The 13,404-nt window shown below is 43.8% G+C and overlaps 1 protein-coding gene across 4 annotated transcripts in view; it reads left to right on the top strand.

Annotated features, from left to right (window-relative positions):
* LOC136832839 (tyrosine-protein kinase BAZ1B-like) overlaps positions 1 to 13,404 on the top strand; it is a 193,388-nt gene that overhangs the window by 36,483 nt on the left and 143,501 nt on the right. For all 4 annotated transcript variants that reach the window (XM_067094492.1, XM_067094491.1, XM_067094493.1 and 1 more), the window contains exon 8: positions 3,805 to 3,945. In XM_067094492.1, the coding sequence (XP_066950593.1) occupies positions 3,805 to 3,945 (141 nt within the window). The remainder of the gene's footprint in view (positions 1 to 3,804; positions 3,946 to 13,404) is intronic.

Below are 13,404 nucleotides of genomic sequence, written 5' to 3'. Positions count from 1 at the left end.
CCTGTCAGTAGTGCAGAACATCTCACAGGAGAGCTGCTTGGCACTGAGAAACAGCCTGCTGCAGGAGTCACTGTACTACTTCCCTCCAGACAGGGTCCAAACAGTCATTGAAGGTAGGCTGGAGGAGTCCAAGGACACCTTCTCTTAGGTGTCCTCCTCCCAAGCCATCCATCAACCAAAACCCTACTAAGCAGGTCAGCCCCACACAGCAAAACAACAGTGGCAGACATGCCTCTCCATAACCCAGATACAGACAACAGAGCCTTGTGACTGGCCTCAGCCTTGTGGGAGACTACACCCCAGTTATTTTTGGTCAGCCCACAGAAGAAGAAACTCCCCCGGCAAGATGGGAAGCTCTGGGTGGAGCAGAAGCTCCCTCTCATGCTGCCATGATGGGGGGAAGGTGCCTAGTGAGCAAATGGATGTGTGGCAGGAAAATGGCGAAAAGGAGTGGACAGATATCTATCCAGACTGCCCTTCTGTACCAGGAAAGCCTTCCTAACTCCATTCCCCATCCCATTCCCGTCTGATTGCCCAGGCTTACCAAAGTGAAGAGCCTTGCAGGAAGTCTTAAGTGATGCTGAAGAAGGGGGCGGTAGAGTTTGTGTCGGACAATTCCCCTTAATTATACAACCACCTTTTCCAAGTGAAGAAAGCCTCCATGGGGTGGAGTCCAGTGATAGACTTGTCAGCACTCAACAAGTTGCTGCAACAGACTCTTTTCTCCATGGAGACACCTCACTTGACACTGGTGTTCATCTGAGAGGGGGAGTTCATGGTCTCTGTGGACCTGTAGGATGCTTTCCTCTGCATCCCCATTCATCCATCCTCCAAGAAATACTTATACGTAGTTCGTTGCCAAGAGGGTGAAGTATCCATATAGGGCTCTCTGCTTCAGTCTAGCAACAGAACCCCAGGTCTTCACCAGTGTATTCCAGCTGGCATCCTCCTGGGGACACTTCAGGGGCATCCGATTAAAGTGGTACCTCAACGACTGGCTAATTAATCCTCACCAAGTCTCAGGAGGAGGCAGAGAGTGCCAGGCACATAATCCTGAGCCTGTGCCAGAAACTGTTCATAGTAGTCAACCTGTCTAAGTTGACCCCAAGAAGAATATCAATTGCTTGGGGATGACAACAGACAGGTGATAAGAGCATTCCTGTTGCAGGAGAGGGTAACCAACCTGCTGAAGATTTCCCACAACTTCCTCTCCAAGAGATTTCAGTTGGTGAAGAAGTGGCAGATCCTCTTGGGCTATCTGGTCTCCCTCAAGAAGCTGATTCTGAGGAGCAGAGCTTAATCTGGTCTCTCCAGTGGCAGATGAAAGAGACCTGTCAGCACTGAAAAGAGACCATTCATAGCCCATGGGGGTGACCAAGAGAGTAAATGAAGACGTGATGTGGTGGAGGGACCTGTTCAACCTGAAATCAGGAGTGCCAATCATCAGACCTCTCCCAGAGATGTTGGTGTTTTCTAAAGCCTCCTGAAAAGGGTGGGGTGCACACCCCAACAGGATTATGTTTCTAGGTTGTGGGGTCCCAGGGGGGAGGAGGAGCACATCAACCTCCTGGAGATGAAAGCAGCATGGCTAGCTCTCCAGCACTTCAACACATCCAGCAGGCCAGTTGGTTGTCATGATGAGCAACATGGAGGGACAGTCACCCCAGTCCTGTGTGACCTGGCAGTGAGGATGCAGGAATGGTCAGCCTCTCAGGACCTGAAACTGATGGCCAGGTATATTCCAGGGAAAAGGAATATTGTTACAGATCAGCATAGCAGAAAGGACCAGGTTGGCAGGATGAAGTGCTCTCTCAGCCAGCAGGTAGTGAACAGTGCTGGACCTATGGAAGGGCCCCACAACTGACCTGGTAGTGATGGCCTTCAATGCCAAGTTACCCCTTTACTGCTCTCTGGTGCCAGACCAAAGAGCAGCAATGCAGGACTCTTTCCAACATCCATGGGGCGACATAGATGTATACATCTTCCTGCCATTCTGCCAGCTGAAAAGGGTCCTGAACAGGCTTGACCATTCCCAGGGACTTTGCATAACCCTTGTGGCACCCTTATGGCCTTATGCAGAGTGGTGTGCCATCCTGCTGCGCTTTGATAGACATCCCGAGAGAGCTGCCTCAGATACCCAACCTTCTGGTGCAGGAGAACAAAGGACAGTACCATTGAAGTGTAGCTGGCCTCCGGCTACATGGTTAGAGGCTATCCAGCAGCTACTTAGAAAGAAGGGCTTTTCAAAGCACTGCAGCAGCCATCACAGATACCCTCAAACCCTCCTGTTGGGGTTTCTTTGCTGGGTGAGTGGGTTCCGTTCTCAGCTACCATTCCGATGGTCGCGAGTTCGAATCTCCGAGCGGCCAGTGAAGAACAAGAGAAATTTGTTTCTGGTGATAGAAATTCATTTCTCGCTATAATGTGGTTCGGATTCCACAATAAGCTGTAGGACCCGTTGCTAGGTAACCAATTGGTTCTTAGCCACGTAAAATATAAATCTAATCCTTCGGGCCAGCCCTAGGAGAGCTGTTAATCAGCTCAGTGGTCTGGTTAAACTAAGATATACTTACTTTTTTCCTGTTGGGGTTTATCAGGGTAAGTGGACTGATTACTATTGTTGGTGCCATAGGAGGGGTCACAATCCTTACAAGATATCTGTAAAAGAGGCAGCAGACTTCCTAGTCTAACTCAGATGGGACAAGGCCCTTGGAATTAGTCCCAAAGTTTGCGGCTAAGACTCGGAACCCAGACCTGAGATTTGAACAGTTCTTGATCCCCTCCCAGTAAGAGCTCTAAGACAGTACTGGAGAGAACAGCCACCCTCAGGCCTGGTTGTAAGAGACTTTTCATCTGCACAGGCAAGGTGAAGAGAGGTCTCAAAGAATACCATTTTCTGGATGAGGGAGATCATCAGAAGGGTCTACGACTCCAAGAAGGATGGAGGAGAGACCTTGGGACAGTTGAAGGCCCACAATAGCAGACAGATATGTCCTTTGGCGGTGTACAGGAAAAATCATTCCCTCCTGCAGGTAGTGAATGTGGTTGTGTGGAAGCAGCAGTCCACCTTCACTACCGTCTACCTAATGGACTTGGTGCACAAATCCCTGGTCACCTTCTGTTTGGACCTCATAGCAGTGGCCCAACAATTATAAGGCGCCAAGCTTCCCTGAAGGGGTGCAAGTTACCCTGACCACATGGTGGGCTTGCTCCATGGGGTACAGGGGCAGATTGCCCTCCCTCCTAAAGAGTCAGTCTCCATTTATGAAGCTGTAGGTTTGTATTTCTGTCAGAAAGAATGATTTTTAAAGTAATTTGTATTTTTCATTGCGTACAAACACACTTTCATAAGGGAATGTACACACCTCAACTGCCCATTGTTTTGCCGTTCTTTCCCCAGTATAGGGTGAAGTAGCAGGTTATAACAAGCTGATTCTCTCGATGGATGAGCTAGGTTGCCTGGGGTCACAGGCCTACAGGGTAGGAATTTTTTATTGTTAGTTGGTGACAGCAAACTGTGCCTTGTGCGAGAAACAACATCTATTTAACTGTAGGTTTGTGTCCTAGGAAAAAATACAAATAACAAAAATTTTGTAATATTTTGTCTACTTTTGCCTTTATTTTGTGTTTGTAATCCTGATATTTGTTAGGTTAATTGTTTATATTTTTCGTTTCTCTGTTCTACTTTGCCCTGTATGCTATTTACTGTGTAATCTGTATTAGTATTTTACTTTGAATGTATAGCTCATTTTAGTATATTGTAATTATAATGATTTTGAAGTGTTATTTCTTTGTTCTTAATAGTCTTTAGAAGAGAAGAAAAAGAAGCAGGCAACAAAGTTTGTACTGTCCCTCAGAATTCAGGAGCTGAACAGAAAGTTAGAGGACAAAATTCTTAAAGATATCAAGCCCTTGCCTCCACCCAAATTGGTTCCTACTCCTGAGGTAAGTGTTTATTCATTTTCAATTTTTTACTAGTTCTGAGTGATTTTTTGGGGGTGGGGGTCACATTCCCATCAACCATTTTAAGTGCCCATGTCCATGGTTTTTGAATGGCACCCTAGACTCAAATGTCTTTAGTCTTATCAGACAGAGGAATGATAGTATTATTATGTGTCACTTAGAACCACTGGCACCCATCAGTCGCCACCTCACTTTTTGTGTGTGTGCACTACTGTTAACAGCTCCAGCTGGGATTTCCAGCTCATTTCCACTGTATGATTGTTAATATTCAGCATTATTCTAAAAAGGTTCGCAACATTGTTGTTCACCATATATTGGATAACTTGTTGCTAAATAAAATAGACATTTAAAACACTGAATTACTCTATTTGATGGTATATAAGACTCTTCCTTTTTTAGAAGGAATATTGAGCAGGTATTGTGTTTACCAGTAAACATTTAATTTTCATATAAATGACTTACCATATAATTACATTGCTATAGTTTCTATTAACCGGCAGCTAAAAATTTTGGTCGTGCTATATTGTTTGGCTAGGTGACTAATCCCGCCCACTTTCAGGGTGAGAGGAACAACTAGCAAAAGGATTTAATTTCTTTCTGCCGGCTAATGGCTGTACACCAGCTTTTAGCGGCAGCTCTGTTTTTGGAATTCGTCGTTCCTATTGATTTCTCATCATATTTGGTGAAGTATTCTTGCTTTGATAGCCTTTCGGCATCATTAGATAGAGTTAGACTCTTTTTTGCCCTTAATTTTGAATTTCATTATAATTTGACTTTACCTTGCTTACCAATTGTGACTTTAGTTGACTTGTTTGCCAAATGTCAGACTCAAATTCAACTAGCTTTAGGTATTGCAGCAAAGGCTGTAATACACATTTGACTAAGGAATCTTACGATTCCCATTCTATCTGCACGGATTGTAGGGAACAAGTTTGTTCAGAAGACTTACAATCTAATGAATTATAGACTGGGACAGTAAGAAGTGGAAGACTTTAGGATCTCATTTTAACCATTTTAACAAAAACGCTCCTGTATGCGTGGCGTTCAGTGAGACAAAAAAAGTTTTTTCAAAAAATCACAGCACGCTTTAGTTTTTAAGATTAAGAGTTCATATTTGGCTCATTTTTTTGTCATTGCCTGAAGTTTAGTATGCAACCATCAGAAATGGAAAAAAATATCATTATCATATATAAATATTGAAATATATGATAGTGCAAAAAAAATTTTCATATATAATTTTACAAAAATCGCTGTGATAGTTAAAGCTAATGGGTTATTTTGTTTTTCTTTGTATTGTACACTAAATTTCGATGAATTTGGTATATAACAAATTGTAAAACGATCAGAGAAAATATTATCACAAAATGATGCATGAATTCGTAACACCCGGGCGTAAAAAATGTTTTTTCAAAAATTCACCATAAATCGAAATATTGTGCTAGAGACTTCCGTTTGTTGAAAAATGAAGGTAATTGATTGAATATTACTAGACTGTAAGTGTTTTGCTTACAATTGCAGTTTTCCGACCATTTGGAAAGTTAAAGTTGACTAAAGTCGAATTTTTTCTATTTATCGTTGATTTATATGAAAATATTTCAAAACTGATAAAAGCTACAACCATGGGTTATTTTCTGTTGTATTGTACATGAAATTGTACATTTTCATATATAAAACTTTATGTAGTGACTAATATAAAACTGTGCAAATATTACGACAATGTGACAAAAGAATTTCTGAGATGTTGGCCGAAGAGGTGTGGCTGAGAAAGGAAAAAGGTTTTTTTTTTTTCAGAAATTCACGTAAATCGAAATATTGTGCTAGAGACTTCCAGTTTGTTGCAAAATGAAGGTACATGATTGAATATTACTAGAATGTAAGAGTTTTAGCTTATAATTGCGTTTTTACCATTGACAGTTAAAGTTGACCGAAGGTTGAAATTTTGGCAGTTATCGTGATTTATATGAAAATATTTCAAAACTGATAAAAGCTACAACCATGACTTATTTTCTGTTGTATTCTTGAAATTGCACACATTTCCATATATAAAACTTTATGTAACGACTAATATAAAATGGCGCAAACATTACGACAACGTGTGAAAGAATTTCAAATGAGCGAATGAGAAAAAGTTTTTTCAAAAATTCACCATAAATCGAAATATTGTGCTAGAGACTTCCAATTGGTTGCAAAATGAAGGTAAATGATTGTATATTACTAGAATGTAAGAGTTTTAGCTACAATTGCGTTTTTGACCATTTTGGTCGAGTCAAAAGTTGACCGAAGGTTGAAATTTTGGCAGTTATCGTGGTTTATATGAAAATATTTCCAAACTGATAAAGCTACAACCATGGGTTGTATTTTGCTTATTTTACATGAAATTGCACACATTTTCATATATAAAACTTTATATAACGGCTAATATAGAACAGTGCAAAATTACGACAAAATGACGAAAGTATTTCTGAAATTTTCGGCAGTTCATGTGGGCGTAAGAAAAAAAGTTTTTCAAAATTCACCATAAATCGAAATATTGTGCTAGAGACTTCCAATTTGTTGCAAAATGAAGGTACATGATTGAATATTACTAGAATGTAAGAGTTTTAGCTTACAATTGCATTTTTGACCATTTCGGTTGAGTCAGAGTTGACGAAGGTTGAAATTTTTGTAGTCGACGTGAATCGTCCACTTGGCACCCAACAGACAATTTTAGTTGACGTGATACGCCCAAAGGCGTTTAAGGGTTAATAAACTTGCCAGAGATAAAAAGAGAAAAGGGACAGCTAGACGGATTAGTTAGTCTTTAGCTAGTCAGGGATCTTCTGCTGATCATAATATTGACAATACTAATGTCGAGATTGATGTTCCTGTTATTTCTGTTGATCCCGTACCCAGTTCTCTGGCTATGCAACCCGCTCCTCTACCCGGCTCTCTCACTTCCAAACCCAACACCATTGCCAGCCTTGAGTGTAAAATTGATAAAAGGTTCAAATTGATTGTAGAATCTATTGCACAGTTAGCCTCATCGGTTAATGTTCTTATGGACAAAGAGTGATTTGGAGCTCCCTGTTGCGCCTAGCACCAGTGCAGTGTCAGTGGAGCGTCCGATTGCACCTAGTGTTAGTGATGTGTTGGTGGAAGAGGTGGCTGCCTGTCCTGCCGATTCTCCTAGGCAAAGGTCGATGTCATGCTCCCCAAAACCTGGGAGGAGTCAAACTGGTAGCCTAAGGGAGGTCAGTGGGGTTTGCCCACAGGTAGTTGCCCCCTCGGTTGAACCTGTTGTTGAATCCCAGGTTACAGTCAAGCGCCACTGGAAAGGCACATCCTTGGACGTGCATCGTCTTTCATCTAGCTCGGGTGATTCTTCTCCCAGGCACCAATGGCATTTTGCGGATGAGTCGCCCTTTGAAAAGCATGCTGGTAATGTGTCGCATTCTCCTCCAGTGCCATGTAAGAAATTCAAAGAGCCTGTTTGCAGTCCTCTTCCGTCTTGCAGTCATCGGGACAGTTTGGAGTGTTTTCCTTCTGTCCCTCCCTTGGTAGAGAGTCAGAGAGTAGCTTCCAAGGGTCCTGCTTCTCATAAGCACTCTTTATCTAAGACATCTTCTTCCGAGCGTCCTCATGCACCCGAGACTCCTCTGGCTCCTGAGCGCCCTGCAGTGTCGGAAGCTCCCTTGGCTGCCAAACACCCGGTTTCTTCTGAGCGCCTGAAATCGTCTCAGCGCTTCTTGGCTCCTTCTCATGCTGCTGTGTCAGAGCACCTGTCTTCTCTAGAGTGACATAGAGCTCCCATCTTTGCCTGTCCACTCAATGGTTCATGGATTGCCATCTAAGATGGAACCAGAGTACCCTCTCTATTCCGCTCACCATGGTTCTGCTGCCGACGCTTTGACTCCTTCTACTGTTAATGTTCCTCGAGCTGTTGGGCATTCTTCTGTCTCTTGGACTCCCACACTTCAGGCTTTACCCTCTTCTAGCAAGCAAGCACCCTCTGTGGTAGACCTGATTCAGAGCAGGTTTGACAATTTTTTGAGCCTGTTGATGAAGGCTCTGTCAACCCCCCAACCTACTGACTTAGTTTTGTCTCATGTATCATCTGACAAGGAAGAAATTATTGCTCAAGACGCTCGTCCTTCAGCTTATGCATCGCTGCTGAGGTATCTTATTGCTACCTTCCCGAATTGCTTTTTGCCTGCAGCTCCTTCGCCCACGTCAACTTTTCTTGGGGAGTCAGTCTTTCGATTCTTCGAGACTGGCCAAGTTAGTGCTTTCTTCTTCTGCTAAGAAAGCCTTCGGTGTTATTGAGGGATGGCTAGTGGAGAAGAAGGAACAAGGTAGAGCCATTTTCAGCTTCTCTCCTTCTAGATCATTTAAGAGAAGACAACTCTTTTATGCCACAGGGGAAGCTCCTTCTCTGGAAGTTTCTGCCCCCTCCCTGGGGGAGCTGCCCTGGGCTGAGCGATTCCTCCTGTAGGTCCGCTGTTGTGATGTAGAAAATATAGGGAAATTAGATAGAAAAGAGAAAAAGAAAGATCATGTTCAGTTCGACGGAGCTCTCACACCTTAGAAACATGTTTAAGGTATTTGAAGTGTGAGTTTTCTTGATTGGGCAGTGGTTTCTCTAGTCTGTAAGCTTAAGGACTGCTCTACTATTCCTGAAGTCAGCCCTTATGTTTTCCCCCTCTGGATCGTTATCCCCTGTTCCCGCAGGCTACATTTCTGGGGATGTCTTTGGCTCTTCAGAGGAAGAATACGCAAGATCTTGCCCAATCCTCTAGGTGGCCTAAGGAGGTGCCCGCTCATTCCTCCAGGACAGTCTCCCTGCTGCAGACTTGGCCCTTTCATGCCAGCAGCCAAAGATCCCTTTCTAGATCCCATTCTTCCAGGAGATTCGTCTCCAGAGCCATTAAGAGATCCTAATCCCGTTCTGCCTCTCGGAAGTGAGAATTTCGTCCTCCAAACTTCTGTAGGAGCCAGGCTCCTTCTCTTCTGGGAGAGATGAAGAGATAGGGGGGCAGAGCCCTGGATTGTCAGTGTTCTGAGGGAAGGCTATTCTATCCCCTTCAGAGAAAAGCCACCTTTAAGCAGCTCTCCAATAACATTGTCAGCTTACTCCAAAGGCTCGAAAAAGCCTTTGGCCCTCTCAGAGGAAATGCTGTCCCTTCTCAAGAAGGGGACGATAGAATTAGTAGAAAATGTGGCTTCCCAGGGTTCTACAATCGCCTTTTTATGGTGCCCAAAGCTTCAGGGGGATGGAGGCCCATCCTGGACATCAGCGCATTGAATGTCTTCATTCAAAAGACAAAGTTCAAGATGGAGACAAATTGAACCCTCATGTCATCCATTCGCCAGAGAGACTGGATGACATCAGTAGACATGCAGGTTGTGTATTTCCACATCCCAATACATCGGGAATCGAGGAAGTTTCTGAGGTTCATGTTTGGGAACAAAGTGTTCTAGTTCTGCACTGTATGTTGTTGGTTATCAATGACGCCTCAAGTGTTTACTAGAGTTCTCGCTCCCTCAGCGAAATGGCTCCATCTGATGGGAATCAAGGTCTCCCTTTACTTGGACGATTGGCTCCTTCGGGCCCAATCAAAAGAGAAATGTTTGGAGGACCTTTAAAAGACTCTTCTCCTAGCCCAGGAGCTGGGATTGAAGATCAACGTTCAGAAGTCTTAGATGATTCCATCACAAAAGAATTCTTTATTTAGGGATGATAATAGACTTGAGTTTTCAGGTGTTTCCCTCACTGAAGAGAATAGTCTTGCCTCAAGATAGTTCGCACATTTCTTCTTCTGGACCAGTAGTCTGCCAACGAATAGATGAGTCTTCTTAGGACATTATTGTCAAATAGAACAATTCGTACTCCTTAGCAGGCATATGAGACCGCTCCAATTCTTTTTAAGAATCAGCTGGAACAGGAAAAAATAGCCAGACTCATACATGTTCCAAGTGACTCCAGAGGTAAAAGAGGATCTGCAATTTTGGAGCTTAGAAGGAGGGTTGTCGCAAGGGAAATTTCTATTTCTGTTGAACCCCAACGTAGACTTCTTCTCAGACGTGAAATGCATAAAACGGGGCGGGGGGCTGTACGTCCCATCCGAGGACTGGACCAGGAATATAGACCTCCAAGTAATAGGCTGGGATGGGAGTGAGAACATTCCCAGTTCTAAGCCCTTAACCTGTTCAGCTCCTGCCTTCCTGGAAAATTTTCCAGGAGGAGGAGGGAACAAGTGTGAGATTGCAAGCACCTTTGCCCCCACTTGCCAAAGACAGAAGTCCTGGCAGGTAAGTGAGGCCTTGGCCAATTTAAAGGCTGAGGCTTCTACAGGAGAACTAAGCAGGGAACCTCCTCTTGCCTTGCCCAAGCAACCGGGCCACCATCCTTGGACCCCTGGGCTGTTCTCTTGAAGAGCGGGAATGGGGTGAGGGAGCCCCCGCATGCTCTCTCTGTTCACCTTCTTCTGCTGGCTTGCGCCGGTAGCTGGGACCGGGTCATAGGCCAGGGACCCTTGCCGACCCCGGTAGACGGACTAGTGGGGTTGGTACTGGTGGCCAAGGCAGGCGTCCACCAAGGCCGATACCATTACACTGAGGGTCCGAAGAACCCCAGCTAGCAGTAGCACCCATTGAGTCAGCTAGCAAGAGACCAGGGCTGGTTCCGATGCCCCATGTAGGTGGCCTATTGTGGCCAGTACCAGTACACCGGGGGTCCGAAGAACCCCGGATAGCGGTTGCACCCAAGCACTCGGGAACAGGATCAGAGATACCATGGTACTTCTAAATAGAGAATAGGTCTGGTACCAAAATCCTGGGTAGGTAGCCCACCAAGGCCGGCACCGGTACACTGTGGGTCTGGGGAACCCCAGGTACATGCCAGTATTCCAGAGAACCTCAGGTAGCAGTTGCACCCATGTGCTAGGCAGCAGGGGCAGAGGTACTCACTCTAGCAAGAGACTGTCAACCCTCTCTACAAAAGGAGGGCTAGCTGCTGGAAGCTCTACAAGACTTTCCACGGGAGAACGAGGAAATCTTCCTCTTCCTCCGCTTGCCAGCTTTGGAAGAAGGAGGAAAGAAGGTAACAGCACTTGATGACAATGACGACCTCCTCCTCCCCTTTCTTGGGAACATGCGGGAATACACTCCTGATGCTACATAACGGGTTACCAAGGAAGGTACCAGCAGTTCCCCTCATAGTCTACAAGTGATAAAAAAGTTAACTCTGTAAGGCCCTTGGTCTCCACAACACTTGAAAAGGAAGTTGGGTTAGGTTGTTTATTCACACTCATGTCATGGTGTGAATTACAGGCAGTCCCTGGTTATCGGCAGGGTTCCGTTCCAGACGGCATGACGACAACCGAAAATCGCCGCTAACCGAAAATCAGCAATAATAGCACTGATCCCTGGTTAGTGGCGCCGATAATCGGTGATCAGCGCCGCCGATAAGAGGCGATCAGGGCCAATAACTGGTTATCAGCGCCGATAACCAGTTATCAGCGACGAAAATCTGGTTATCATTGTCACTAGACAAGTGCTGTAAAACCGGACCGCCGGTAACCGAAGCTGCCGATAACCGGGGACTGCCTGTACACTAAAGTGAGGATCAATCTCAAAGCAGAGAGAACTGAATACGCAAACTTCCCTCCCTGGACAATGCCTAAAGCCTGCTGTTTCCTCTCCAAAAGGTGCTAAAGTGATTGAGGGGTTTATATATCCATTATATAGGCAGTCCCTGGTTTACGATGGGGGTTCCGTTCCTATGCCGCGTCATAAGCTGAAAATCGTCGAAAATCATTAAAAGTCCTAAGAAAACCTTACTTTTAATTCCTTGGGTGTACTGAAAATGATGTTAATGCATTTTTTTGAGTTTTTCATCAAAAAAACCTCCAGATTTTTATTATTCTGCCATTTTGTAGCCATATTTCTTCTGTCGGATTGGCCTCAGAACGTCATAAGCCGGACCTTCATAACCCGGGGACTGCCTGTAATAAACAACAATCACACAATATATAATAAGCAACAACGACAAAAATGTTCCAACAAAATAACAAAAAAGAAAGCAAACAGCAATCGGGTAGAGAAGTGCAGAAAGATGTCGTCACACGACGGCAGCCGAAAGCAAAGTGGAGTGCAGACTGAAGAGTGGGCAGGGCTTTCTCCTACCACTGGTAGTTACACCTTGTCTGAAAGCTAAACTGCCATTCCAGCTTGCTTCTGCAAGCTAATTCCTATGTAAAGACCAAAGGTTTGTATTTGAGTAGGAACAAAAATATATCAGAAAGAACAGATATAACTTGCTAAGATTAGGGTACTGTAATTTTACTGGAAATATTCATTTTCAGCTTCCCATGGAAGGTACAGGAAGTTTATATTTTTTTTTCTTACACTTGTGCATATCTTCCTCTTTTTTTTTTTTTTTTTTTTTTTTTATTAATTGGCTGACCTTGAAGTTTGCTCAGCCTGGGGGTGGTATTGTTAATGTATGTTTATCCTGGCCTGTAAGGGGTGTTGTATATATAAGGTTTAATGCAGCGTGCATAGGTGCATGAATGCATCACTGAGGTCAACTATGCACTTTGTGTTTGCTTGCCTACCTACCTACCCCACCTCTCTCTCTCTCTCTCGCTATGTTAATATAAAGAATAATCCAGAGAGAGAGAGATGAGCAGATCCCAAGTTCAGTTGGAAAAGGTTTTTGGCAGAGAGAGAGTGAAAGTTAAAGGTGAGCAGATGCACAGTTTCTCCTGTGTCTGCGGTCTAATTCATCAGTGTTTGTGTGTGTATCTGCTGTATCAGAGCTTGGATTTAAACACTGTTCACACTACTGTCATAAGAAGGTAAACAAAGGATGAGGTTGAAGAAGTTAGGAATCATTTAATAGTAAAACTATGAATAATAAGTATAATGTTACTGATAATGGAAGACACAGGCAGTTCAGGATACACTTCAGGCATTTAAGAGGGATATCTCATGCAACCGGCAGATTCAGATAACAGTCAACCCTTTGGTCTCGGGATGCTGGTTGTAAGGGATTTGATTGTATTATGAAAGGTGACTTTAGTAAATACTGATAATATTGCAGATTAGCTGATGGAAAGCAACAAAAATATGAATCCAAAATCAATAAATAAGAATTTACCAACTTAAAAAACATTTGCTTCTGACTTCTGGCAGTTTTGCAAGTAATGCTGCTGCAGTATAATTGTGACAAAACTTATTTGTTAATTTGTTAAACTGCACCTGAAATGAATAATAGAAAGAATTACAATTGCAGCATTTTCTTTGTAAAATTAGCTGTACACACTTAGATGGTTTTGATAGGAGTTGAGGATTTGGAGGGAGGAGGGTCAACTGACAAGAGATTGACAGCTATTTCTTTAGGGCAGCATTACCAGTGAAAATGAGACTCCCTAAATGTGCTTGAATGTAAACATTCTATTG

Source organism: Macrobrachium rosenbergii, chromosome 50 (assembly GCF_040412425.1).
Source record: "Macrobrachium rosenbergii isolate ZJJX-2024 chromosome 50, ASM4041242v1, whole genome shotgun sequence".
In the NCBI taxonomy this organism is placed as follows: Eukaryota; Metazoa; Arthropoda; class Malacostraca; order Decapoda; family Palaemonidae; genus Macrobrachium; species Macrobrachium rosenbergii.
This window is presented reverse-complemented; position numbering and strand designations above follow the sequence as displayed.